The 14,419-nt window shown below is 33.2% G+C and overlaps 1 protein-coding gene across 9 annotated transcripts in view; it reads right to left on the bottom strand.

The window, feature by feature from the left end:
- BANK1 (B cell scaffold protein with ankyrin repeats 1) overlaps positions 1–14,419 on the bottom strand; it is a 498,899-nt gene that overhangs the window by 13,537 nt on the left and 470,943 nt on the right. For all 9 annotated transcript variants that reach the window (XR_014263843.1, XM_082462342.1, XM_082462343.1 and 6 more), the window contains exons 12-13: positions 6,448–6,626; positions 2,219–2,282 (exon numbers count right to left, since the gene is read on the bottom strand). Coding sequence is in view for 8 of the 9 variants with exons in the window: in XM_082462342.1 (XP_082318468.1) it covers positions 2,219–2,282; positions 6,448–6,626 (243 nt within the window). In the remaining variant the exon portion in view is untranslated. The remainder of the gene's footprint in view (positions 1–2,218; positions 2,283–6,447; positions 6,627–14,419) is intronic.

Here is a 14,419-nt window from a genome sequence, read left to right as displayed (position 1 = left end):
TAATATAATATATATAATATACATATATAATATATATAATATATAGTATTGTATTATATAGTATAATAATATATTATATATGATATATGATATATTATATATAATATATTATTATATATTACTATATATTATATAATATATAATATATTATATATAATATATATTATATTATACATTATTATATATGATTATATTATTATATATTATATATTATTATTTCCTATATAATATATATAATATTATATATAATATAAATAATATAATATAGAATAATATATATAAAATAATATATAACATATCATATATAATATATTATATATTATATATAATAATATATATTATATAATATTATATATTATATATTATATATGTAATATAATACATATAACATATATTATATATAATATTATAAAATGCATTATATTATATATAATATAATACATAATATATAATAATGTATTATAATATATATAAAATAATATACTATTATAATAATATACTATTATATATAATATATATTATATATTCTATATAACATATATTAGATATATTATATTATAATAATATATAATATATAATATTATAATATAATAATGTAATATACATATAATATATATGTATAATATATAGTATTGTATATTATATATTATAATATTATAATAATATATTATATATTATATATAATATATTATATATGATATAATATATTATATATAATATATATTACATGATTATATATTATATATAATATATTATATTATAATAATATGTAATATAATATATAATATATAATATATTATTATATATTATATATATTATTATATATATTATATTATATATAATATATAATATTATATATTATATATGATTATATTATTATATATTATTTTATATATACTATATAATATAATATATAATATATATTATAATATATAGTAATATATAAAATATAATATATAACATAATAATATAATATATTATATATTCTATATAATAATATATAATATATTATATATAATTATATAATATAGAAGATACAATATATAATCTATAATATATGTAATATTATATATAATATATAATACATATAATATATAATATATTATAGATTATATATAATATATATTATATAATACATTATATTATATATAATAATATAATACATGATATTATATATATTATATTATATATAATATATAATATACTATATATAATATTATTATATATAATATTAATAATATTTATTATTAATAATTAATAATATTATTATATATAATATATTATATAATAATTATTATTATTATTAATTTTAGAAAGTATATTTCTGTTTTAGAAAACATTTCTAAGAGAGCTTAAAGAATTCTCTATGAAAAAGTAGATAACAACCCAATAATGTAAAAAAGAAAATGACTTTTAACATGGTGAATTTCAGCATGAAGTACTAGCTATGCAATATTATTGAAAATGGAAGAGATGGAAGCTTTCAAGCTTCGCTAGTGGCTGTTAGTTTTTAATTATCTGTGCAGGGGTAGGGACTTGGGGACACAGTGATCACAGAGTGACAATGTATTTTATTTTCAGTTTTGGAATGTGTTGTTTATCTTTGCAGAAGATTTACCGTCTTAATAATGTTTGGTTTGTGTTAACATTCAAACGAATGCTTTTCCCCCCTGGGAGCAACTGTTAATTATTAGCAAGGAGAATCTGCGTTGCAAAGAAGCATGATAGCTTCAGGACAAGGCAACACAAAATTTATAATTTAAAATGATCCACATGTGGACAGGTGTGAGAATTGACTATATTGAGAATATTCTACCTTATTAAAAAAAAGTGTGACTCCTTAATAATTTAATACCCTATATAATGACTCATACAAAAAAAACAACAAAAAAACACCAAACAGCTGGAGCAGAATTATCTTATTTACAATTTACATACAAGTCAAAGGAAAGGAAGTAACTAGCATGTATTGAAGGTCCATTATGCGACAGAGAAGGTGAAAAGTATTTTATCTGTTAACTTGGACAACCACTTCCAGATATATGTAAAATCATTCCTGTTTCGCAGACAAGGACCCTGAATACCAAGGATTAAGACACTGTCCAGTTTAAGCAGCTGGGAAGTGATAGAGTATAAATTTGAAGTCGGGCCTGTTTGACTCTACTGTCCTTGCATTTTCCATTCTATTATTTTTGAATAGCAGGCAAATTTTACTTACTGTAGACATTTTCTTCTTCTGGCCTTTTCCCAATAATGCAATCTCGTAGCTGGCGTAGTTTTTCCTTAATGAGGGAACAACCAGGAAACAGAAGTCAAGATTCACAAATTTGTCATGGATTAAGATGAAAACTTGAACTACTATCACCAGTACCACCACTACTACTTAGTGTTAATTTGGTACTTACAGTGTCCCAATCACCGTCCTTGATACTTTAGATGCATTATTTTACTTAATCCTCACAACTTCATGGAGTGGATAAAGAACGTCATCATCTCATTTTACAGATAAGGAAACTGAGCTACAGAGAGATTAAGTAACTTTCCCAAATCACACAGTTATAAGTGGTAGAATTAAGGTAGAAACCCAGAGCCCAATTCTTTTGGGAGCTGTTTTCCCAATCGAACACCTGAGGCATCTACATTGGCTATTTGGTGTCCAAAAGCAGGAGGCCAGCACAATGATGGTCTCCTGCTGTCTGAGCCCATCTCCAGCCTCTGTAGGGTACCTGCCTTACTAGAAATTCCTTCTAAGAACCAGGGACATGGTAGCAAATGATACACAAACTGGATTCCCTTCTTAACTCATCTGTGACCTTTCTTTACTTTCCAAACATTCTACATTGAACATCTATTAACTATTTAACTGAAAGGTAAAGCAAGCTAACATTCAAAAAATCTGCTTTTAGAAGAGAACCTAGAGTAGCATTTTTCCTAAGGGTTGCCCCTGAAGCCTAGAAACCACTTTTCCTAGAGTTGTTTTCATTGCCTTAAAGATCCCTTCCTATGAGTGGAGCAAGGGACCCCAATGGCTGTGAGCAGGAGTGAGGAGAGCTAAAGGCAAGGTTTTCTCAGCCATCTCACCTTTGACTCCAGGGATTCTACATCGGTCTTCACTAGTCTAGAAGCTCTTCTACTATTAACTCTGTATTTGTGCCATTTTTTCTCCTATTTTCCTAGGATAATATCTCTGTCAAGAATAATATAACTTCACAGCTACCTCTGATAGATTCATCCTCAGGATACAAATGAACATTTTTGTAAACTACAAGAGTAATACTGAAAAGTATATGGGGATGAGTGTGTGTTGGGAAAACAGGGAGAACATTCATTTTTTGTTGTTCTGACTTTTGTTCAGGCCCTTATGTTAAGGACTGACTAAAAAAACACAGGGAGAAAGCTCTTTGACATCGGTCTTGGCAATGATGTTCTGAATATGACTGAAAAAGCACAAGCACCAAAAGCAAAAATAAACAACGGGGACTACATCAGACTAAAAAGCTTCTGCATGGCGAAAGAGGCAATTAACAAAATAAAAAGGCACACTATGGACTGAGGGAAAATATTTGCAAATCATGTATCTGAGAAAGAGTTAATATCCAAAATATATAAAAAACTCACACAACTCAGTAGCAAAAAGTCCCATATAATCTGATTAAAAAATGGGCAGAGGAACTGAATAGACATCTCTCAAAGAAGACATAAAAATGGCCAACAGATACGTGAAAAAATTCTCAACATCACTAATCATCAGGGAAATGCAAATCAAAGCCACAATAGGATCTTACCTCAGAACTGTTAGAATGATTATCATCAAAAGGACAAGAGGTAAGAGATAAGGTTATGGAGAAAAGGGAAGCCTTGTGCAGTGTTGGTGGAAATGTAAATTGGTACAGCCATTATGGAAATCAGTATGGAGGTTCCTCAAAACATTAAAAATAGTACCACCATATGAGTCAGCAATCCTACTTCTGGGTATTTATCCAAAGGAAATGAAATCAGGATCTCAAAGAAATAGCTCCATTTCCATGTTTATTGCAATAGCCAAGATATGGAAACCACCTAAGTGTCTATCAACAGATGAATGGATAAAGAAGATGTGTTATATATGTATATATATATGTGTGTGTGTATATATACACACGCACACACACACACACACACACACACACACAATGGAATATTATTCAGCAAGGAGAAAGAAGGAAATCCTACCATTTACGGCAACATGGATGGACCTTGAGGGCATTATGTTAAGTTAAATAAGTCATATAGAGAAAGACAAATACTGTGTGATCTCACATATGTGAACTCTAAAAAAGCCAAATTCATAGAAACAGAGTTGAATGATTGTTATCAGGGGCTGAGGAGTGGATGAAATGGGGAGATGGTGATGTTGGTCAAAGGGTACCAACTTCCAGTTATAAAATAAAAAGGTTCTGGGGATCTAATGTACAGCAGGATAATTATATTTAACAGTACTGTATTATATATATATTATACTTAGCAACTTGAAAGTTGCTAAGAGAGTTAGCATTATTTGTTCTCGTCACACAAAAATGGTAATTTTGTGACATGATGGAGGTGTTAGCTAATGCTATGGTGGTCATCATTTTGCAATATATCACATCAGCCCGTTATACACTTTAGATTTAGACAAAGTCAATGATATCTCAATAAATTTGGGAAAGAAATGGAAAAGAACTGACTGATTCCTCCCACAGTCCTCAGTCAGAGTCACAAACTTTGGACTCTAATGGAAAGTAATCTTAGGGTTTGTTCTTGCATTTACAGGTTAAATTTTTTTGTTTTGTTTTGTTTTACTTACTGTATTCATTATCCCATTATCCCTATATATTAGATAAGTCACATTGGTCTCAGAGTAGTTGAGTACAGACCACCTTAAATTCTTTCTAAAACAGTATTGAATATAAATACACAAATAACATATAAACAACCAAGGGTTTAATAAAGCAACTAGTGAAATCCTTACCAAGAAGGTATTTAGGTGGGATCACTTTAAATTGTAAACTTTATTATTGAAGGGTCTAAGAAGGATGAAGTACAATTGACTTAACAAAACGTATATAACTTATTTTCTAGCATTGCTAGGAAAGTGATTTGTAGGTCTGCACTTAGGCACATTTTACCCATTTCGGCATAAGAAGGATGCTTGACGGTGATGGCAATGGTGTGGATTGAAAGCAATACTGTAGTTCTGACCATGAACAACGATCCGTTACAGAACTCTACAATCAGCATTCTTAGCATTTGTTTGGCAAAAGAACTGCCCTTGCTTAACACTGCAAAATCTTGACCAGATCCAGTCACCTAACCACAACAAGAGCTATCCATAGAGACAGGTGATTTCTGACAAGGCTTGTGATCTCAGATGTACTGGAAAAGTCCCTTGCCTAAATTATATCCTGTCTGTATGCCATATTGCTTGAATCACCATTGTGATTCATTGCCCTGTTGTTTAAAAATCTTTTCTTAAGCATTATTTTTAAATAAAAATGATCCTTGGGAAAGGTAGCATATTATGCTATTAATCATTATTTATACTTAGGCCTAATGTAGCTAATGAAATGTGTTTAATCAAACAGCTGCCTGAGAACTGGCTTTTAAGGTACTGGGGTTTTATATGATGAGAAGAAACTGGTAAAATATTTTGGGAGTGGGAAGGCCTATTGGATAGCTAGAATATGGTCCTGATACCCCTCACTGAGGAATGTCATGGGGTGTATATTATATTACACAGAGTATATTTTGTTTTCATTCTCCTCTCAGAACCACCTACTGCAGTCCCCTCTCAGGATGTAAATTATGTTTAAAGAAGACAAGCTTATCTGAAGTTAATACTCTTGGCATAATTTCTGTAAAACCTGACCGATATATATATTCATAAATATGCAAATCCTGATATATATATATGTATGTATGTATATATTTATATACATGCAAATCCTGATATATATGTATATATATATTTATTTTTCCAAAGGTTAAGGAAAAGAGACGATAAAACTTATTAAATTTTACTTAGGACTATTGTCTGATATGATTTCAATCATTTTCTTGTTCCCTTTAAGTCTGGTCTACATAATACATTCTTCAGAATTCTGAGCACGTTAGTGTAAAGATGCTTCACCATAATTTCAGCAATGAGATTCATAAAACATGCACTGTACTAAGGACAACCTTATAAGTTGATTAGGTATTAGCTCTGATATACATGGTCTCAGCACTGAGTTCATCGATGGTTTGTAAACATGAAATCTGGGTATTGTCGAACTTTTAAATGGTAGTTTAAAACCTCTTTTTTGTGTGTGGTTGATTAAAAACAAAAGAACAGTTACCTGTGTTTCTTGTTAAGAGAAAGAGGCTTACAAAGATGCTGGAGCTCTGCACCTGAGGGAATGTTCCAGAAGGGATTGGGGTCTGTATTACCTGCTGAATTATTTCCAGGCCAGTCTTTCCCATCTGCCAGTGTTTAAATTTCTCCAGGGCTTCGTCCACAGAGAGTTTCCCATTCTTGACTTTCTCTTGCAGTAGGATGAGTTCCTCCTGCCCAGCAGCAAGGCAGTCCCTTATGGTGGAAAAGGTTTGACTCTCCATCCGAGATCTGTCTACAATATGAGGGAAGGGTGTTTTAATGAGAAGTCTGCATATGACAACTGGAAAAAAAAAAAAACACTCTAAAAAATAAGCAGTTTGAGTTCCTTGTTCTAGCTAGTCTATAAGCAGTTACAAAATAAATCAGTACAATTTTTTAAATGGGTTTCTTTCTAAGGATGGTCATGACTCAGACCTAGTGTTATGGGTGAAAAGAATGTGTCTCATCACTTAAAAACATAAAGGGATGAGGAGAGAAAGAACAGCAAAAGTTCTGCACTAGGCTGGTGGTGGGCAGTGCTAATTTCATGTTCTTTTGTGAGAATTACTTTTAATTAGGTCCACAAAATACTTAGCATAGGACCTGCTGCATAGTAAGCTAAATAAGAAAGAGTTAACACTATCATTACTAATAAATATTTATGGAATAAACACAATCTCTCCAGCTTTGGGAAAAAAGATCTCAACCAACATCCAAATGTCACAAGAGGTGCAGGATCATTTGAGAATTTATTCCTGACAGATTTAAAATAAATAATTGCCGGTCCTTTTGTAGTGAACTGCTTCCTTTTCAGAAGAGTTTATTTTGGAACACGCTATGTATGATCTGCTCGGCACGATGAGAACATTCGATGGTCTGATGTCTCCTGTGAGGCTACTAATGCCACACCAGACACTGGCCTGAGGAACAGTGAGAGAAAATTGCAGACCACGGGTGAGTCAGTGTTCTGATGGCGCTTAAAGACATAAATGAAGCTGTTTGCTTTTAGGGACTCTCTGTACTCTCCAGGCTACCCCAATCTCTGTTACTCCCTATAAGTCTCTGGATGACTTCACACGTGTACCGTCTGCCTGGCTGCAGAACTCATTTGCGTTCTCATTTACATATTTCTCCAAAGTCCAACATACTTCTTGCATTATCTCAGCAGGGGTTGGATACCTCAGCAGCAGCACACGTCGTATGCACTCTCAAATCCAAATACGCCCAGAGTCTAGAAGGAGAGAAGAGGTAGTCCCGCCAAGCCGTAGGCAGGTTGCTAGTAAATTGGGCACATCGCTGGAGAAATTGCTCATGACTGGGAACTCTTTTTCAAGAAAGAAGTAGATCAATTAGACTGTATCTAGACCTGATTGACGGGATTTGCGAAATGGGGAGGGCATTCAAATTCTATCGTAATAAAGATTCATTGATAGGATTGGTTAGTCTGGAAATGAGAAGTTCAAGTACTTGATAGCAGTTTTAAGTATCTGATGGGAACTTGAGCCTTGGGGCAGTCCTGGCATGACCTCTCAGGTTCCTTTCAGTCTTGAGATTCCAGCAGTGAATCTTGGAACAGGGGCACAGAGAGGATTCCTGTTTTGTAAAGGTTCACATGCACATAAAACTGCTCCATGGCCAATCATTCTGATTCCCACGGGGGCTTTCTTGGCTTGTCTTTTCCCTTCAGAAGTCCTATTCCCCCAGAACTAACAAGATGTCAACAGATTCTATACTCTAAATCTTTTCCTTCAGGGATGACAGAACACGAAATCCCAGGAGAATTGGAGAAGCAGAAGTCAGGCAGAGCGCTCAGTGGTTCAGCAACCAAAAGCACAGGTAACAATTGAGATCTTGCTTCTTATACCACTTGCTTTTTATAGGTCTCCACAGTCCAATTCAATTCGTAAGATGCTGTTTGCAGTAGAATTCCATGTGCCATTCCTGCCAGAGGGTGGAGGTTTAGCATCGTCATTTAACAGCTATGCCATTTAACTAGCACCTCACTTCTGTCATCCCTTTGCCTAAGTGTGAATCCATTTTTATCGCAAATACCCATGCAGCTGGATTTTCTGCTTTTACAGAAGTTATCTCAAGCCAAGCCTTCCCAGAAAACGGTACCAACTTCAGTTTTGCTATATGTGCACGTTTAGCTGAATTAAAAAAAAAACATTGAATTCTTTTAATAATATTCATTTCAGTTATCCCTTCATAGTTCAAATTTTAGCTATGAAAATATAAGTAAGATGACTTTTTGGGGGGAGGCAGGATTCAGTTTTGCATGGTTGTGCAGAGACAACAAAAGAACAAAATTCAGGAGTGGCAGAAGTTGTAGACAGATTGAGTCCCGAAAGTGAGTTGTTTACAACTAGACTAATTTTACATACATCTGCTTTTTCTTCTTTTTTTTTTTCCCCCATACTAAAAACATTAAAACCAATTGTCTTGATAAATTACTATTAGGCGTGACAAGCTGCAAAGAAAATTAGGCCTTTTACCTCCTTTCTTCCTAAGGGAAGACTAATCAAACCAAAACATGCAACCTGTAATTTTTGGAAGGCTGTGCAAAATTTCTTTATTGCATTTAGATGACTATCTTATGGGGGGGTGGAAGGGTTTTTCCTTGCTCCTCAAATTAGTATTTATTATTAGTTTATTTTCGTAAGAGTTAGTATGAGTTTAACATAATTTTCATTGAAAAGCATTTGTCAGACTGCTATTTGCCCACACGGCAGACTCTTGTTCTTTTATCGTAAAAGCTTCAAGACAAACTACAGTTTCTAAAGTTTTAGTTCCTTTCAGATCAATTTTTCTTTACAAGATTTTCCATTTGATCAAGTTTTGGTCAAATTAACATCAAGCAACCTGTCTGGTGGACATATGAATCTAGAGATTAGGTAAGAAAGCAAATTGAGCTTTTCATAAAAGTTCTTTCTACTACCAAGTGACTGGCTAGAAGAACATTTTCCCTGAAAAACTGAAAGTCAGCAACTTGATTGGCCAACACCAAGGAACTTAAAATGTGAAATATCTACTTAGTAAATATTAGGTAGTCATTGAAATAATAATAATTTAAAAGACCATGTGCAACAAAGAGTGTGCTTATTATACAAGGACAAGTACAAAAGCAGGATGCAAAATTGTATATATAGTAAAATTTTAACCATAAAAATGTTGTGCATATAATAAAGCAGGCAGGGAAAGTTTTAAAGATGATACAGGTCTTTCTACTGTGATGGTATCAGAAGTGATTACCTTTTTCTAATTTCCAACTTTCTGAAATAATACTATGTTGCTTTTACAATAAGAAATTTCTCCCACTTCGCGAATAGGTTTCTCCATGGAATACACCCTTCCAAGTTGTGCCAGATATACTATACCATGCCATACCATACTGTACTATCTTACCAAATTATTTTGTGAGCAACTGGAACAAACTTGAAAGTAATAGGACTTAAAAAAAATCAGGAGCTTCCCTGGTGGCGCAGTGGTTGAGAATCTGCCTGCTAATGCAGGGGACATGGGTTTGAGCCCTGGTCTGGGAGGATCCCACATGCCGTGGAGCGACTGGGCCCGTGAGCCACAACTACTGAGCCTGCGCGTCTGGAGCCTGTGCTCCACAAGAGAGGCCGCGATAGTGAGAGGCCCGCGCACCGCGATGGAGTGGCCCCCGCTTGCCACAACTAGGGAAAGCCCTCGCACAGAAACGAAGACCCAACACAGCTAAATATAAATAAATTAATTAATTAATTAAAATGAATAATGCTTTAAAAAAAAAAAAGAATTAAACTGAAATTCGACCTCTACCACTTATTACTTCTGTGACCTTGATTACAGATAACCAATCCATCTTAAAAAGGAAAATAATATCTACCTCATAAGATAGCTGTGAGGACTTGATCTATGGTATATAAACGCTTCACACAGTGCCATTTGCCTTCAGTGATTGTGACTGCTCTTTGAGGATGTTTAACTGACACACGTATTTTCATAACTGCTGTTCTAATTATAACCTTATTTTGAATCTTCTTTTTGCCTTTTTTTTAGTTTTTGCCTTTTGCTAGAAAGATTAGGTAGATAGATATAGAGTATATATTATATAATTATATAATATTAACTGATTTAGAAGGTATATATTTTGTTTGTTTTAAAATAATGATTACTTTTTTAAATTTCAGACATTTTTTACCTTATGTTTTTTGATTAGTAAAGACTTGATAGGGCATCATTTTATTTTTAAATTATTTTCTAGTTCCTAGACATTTTCATATTATTTGAGCACTGGACCTAGATTATTGCAATAAAATTATGATCTCTTGCATTGCCTATTTTTATCACCGATATTTTACATTCAGATGTTTTATAAATAAATTTATAATAATTATTTAAATTTAATTCCATGTTTTATTCAATTCATTATTCAGCACAAATTCTTTAATGCCATAACTTCTTTTTTTAAAACTTTTTGAAGTATAGTTGATTTATAATATCATATAAGTTTCAGGTGTACAGCACAGTGATTTAATTATATATGATGTATATACTTTTTTTTTAGATTCTTTTCTCTTATAGGTTATTACATAATATTGAGTATGGTTTCCTGTGCTATACAGTAGGTCCTGTTGGTTATCTATTTTATACCTAGTAGTGTGTATATGTTAATCCCAGCCTCCTAATTTATCCCTCCCCCACTCCCTTTTCCCCTGTGGTAGCCATAAGTTTGTTTTCTGTGTCTGCAAGTCTCTTTCTGTTGCTAAGTATCTCTCACTTATTTAGAAGATATTTTGGGGAATACTTTCATGATGACATAGAAATGCTATCTTTTCTAAAATCTTGGACATCCAAAAAATATATTTGTTTTCTTCTTACACAAACACATTAGCTGACTAAATATAAGTTGCAACGTTTTCCCAATAAATCATGTAGTCCATTATCTCAAATTTTTGTTACATCATTTTCTAAATTGTAAAACTGATTTTGATTTTTTAACAGAAAATCTAAGTTAACATATTTCCTCAATACTTTAGGGTTGTTTCTTCATCTTTATAACTAAAACGGTTTGCTAAGATGCTTTTAAATGTGGGTATATTTCCTTATTTTTTGCTAGATCACAGCGAGTCCATACAATCTGCATATTCATTCCCCCACTCTTCTGTACTCTGAAGCTTTGTTAAACTATGTCATTGACTGTATTTTCTAGCCTATTTTTAAAAACACCTATTATACATGAGTTGGATTTCTGTCCTCCATGTCTTTTGACTGCTTTTAGTATTTCCATGTATTAGGAACAAATCCTTTTCCAATTATGTTCTCAACTTCAATAATTGATTTTACCCACTGTCAGTCCTTTTTGTTATAACCAACGTGGATTTTAATTTGCTATTGAAATTTTAATTTCCAAGTTTATTTTATTTTTGCCATATGTCCTCTAGTCATTTGATCCATTTTCTTCATGTCACATGTTTCACCTCATCCTGCCATCTCAGCTAAAATGTCTTTCATATGTTTTGCTTTCATCTCAGTCTGACCTCGACCCCTGACTTTCTGTTGATGTTTCCTCTCTATGTTTTCAATTTGTTTATGAGTTTGCAGTTTTCTGAAATTTTCTTTTTTGGCTCCTGTATATTGTCAGTGGGTATCTAGCACTGATCCTGAAAGCTGAATGGTTCAGCTTAATTTCATAAATGAAAATTAAAGATAATTCATACTTCTTTACAGTTATTTTCTAAAAACAATTACACATCATTAGTTGAGATGTTCTTATTTTGTGTGTGTGTGTTGGGGGAGGGCACACTTGCATATTTCCCACTATCTCCATACTGATAGCTTGGTGCTTCTTGGGAAGATATATGACAACCTTACTCATTAAGTAAGTCATTTACAGAAGTATAATTATCCTGAGTCTTCATGATGAAATTCTCCTTCCTTTCCTTTGACATGGTTTTTGAAGTTCTCGTATCATTTATTTGTTCTCTCCTTCAATCTTCTTAAAAGAGAACGCATCCAAAGAATCATGTTTGACAAGAGATTTGGTGATTGTTTATCCTTTGCTTCTATTCCTTGTGTTCAGATCAAATTTTGTTCTCTGCTCTAGGACTACAGAGGACTTTGGTGCAATTCATAACTCAAGATCCCAGGACTTAGCAGCTTTGTCTAGTGCAGCTTTGTCACAAATAGGTGGAACATGCTTCTTTGGCACTATGTACTGATAGGTCTGCAAGCAACTAACTCCCTGAATAAACAGTAATTTTTCTTGCCCATCCCATCTTTCCTTCACAGAGCTTTACTGCAGGGTCTCAGGATGCTTTCTACTGGGAGAACTACTTTTTCTGCATGTGTATAGAAAGACCAGAGCTGCAGTGGTGAGAACTTTAAAAAATTAGCATTTGTGTAGTAGAGTGATAGCTAGGGGTCAGCAGGTGGACTACTGATTTTATTTGTTTCAATCCCCTTTTTTCAACCTTAGAATTAATTGGAATTAGTCCCATATTCCAGCATTAGCTTTTTTCCAGTCTTTGTTTCCACTATTATTAAGAATTCCATGTTTTTGATGCCTTTCCTTCACAAGCATTTCTGAAAGGCCACTTCTGGCTGTTGACACATCACCATTTTAGACAAGAGCTCAGCTATTACACAAGTTTTTCCAGGTATGACTTTAACAAAAACAGAAACCAAACAAACAAAAAACTCCTATGAACATGACAAATGGAAATGTCAGTTACACAGAAAAAAAGAATTGAAGCCATTATTCTTTTATGGAGTACAAATAACTACATTTTGATAATTTCCCCTCTTTTCTTTTTAATATATCAATTACTGGCAAAAGTAGCCAGATGAAAATACCTCAGGGACCAGCATTCTCTTTTGCTCACATAAGGGTAATACCATCTGCATTTCTCCAGGTCTCCTACTTATAGAAAATTCTGTTATTTAACATTCATCACACTGCTGCAGCACTGGGAACTTACAGAGCTCATACAAGATGTGTTCCCTGACTATATCTTTCCCAAGAGCATGCACACCCCCTGAAAAGACCAGCTGATAACGATTTTGCAGTCTGCATTGAGGAATTAGTGGCCAGAGACTGTATCAGAGATTGCAAACTTGGAAGCCTACTGGGGCCAGAAAGATGGAATTACTGAGCAGATAAGATTCAGTGCCTGCTTATTAAACACATCTGAATAGTCTTCATTATCAAAAATAATTATTTTCTCTTGTGTGTTTTTATGCATAGCATGATTCTCTTGATACGTCTTTTATTTTCCCAGTTCTGATAGAATTATGAGTTTAGAGAAATGTGCCTCAAATATAAGAAGACAATATGGGACGCATGATAACAAATGAAAATATCAAAAGTAATTTGTAGCAAATGATACTATAATACAATAGGGAGTGGTTGGAGATTTGAATTGTTACATGAGACATGGATTTAAGCATGGGTTAAACATGGCAAAAATTTGAAAGTATATTGTGCACATTATTTTTGAAATATAACATATTTAAAGGCCAAATCTGTCCACAATATGGCCTTTCAAACAGTTTCTTTTGGCTAGACTTTGTTTTTTGTGCGTTGGTTTGACATTATTATTATTAGAGCATATTATCTTCTCATGTGTTCCACTTGTAGTCCATGTCTAAGGTAGGTCTTAGGCAACTAAATTCCTCAAAGCCCTTACATTCCTCCAGCACCCTTTGACTTCATCATGTTCACCTAGTAGTCTTCTAATTACTAATTATATTTTATAAAAACTTTATTATTAATATTTGGCAAGGGTCTAATGAATACAAGCATTCTCATCACTGGGAAGAAATCTTCCCATAAAACAGATTTAATCGATTGGGATTGGGGGTTATAAATCAGTCCTCCATGAGCTTAGTTAACAGGACTCAGACATCAAAACTCTAATTGATTCCAAACCCACTGACAAATTCAGTTCTCTGGTTTGCCACGTTGAAGAACAAACCCTTGACTGCTCTGTGAGGCTCAATTTTGGGAAGTGGGTGGAGGTGTGGTAGCAGCACATTCTGGGGACAACACTCTGGCACTGA

Source organism: Balaenoptera physalus (genome assembly GCF_965194825.1).
Source record: "Balaenoptera physalus genome assembly, chromosome: 5".
NCBI classification, from domain to species: domain Eukaryota; kingdom Metazoa; phylum Chordata; class Mammalia; order Artiodactyla; family Balaenopteridae; genus Balaenoptera; species Balaenoptera physalus.
Note: the sequence above shows the minus strand (reverse complement) of the source record. Positions and strands in the feature narration are given on the sequence as shown.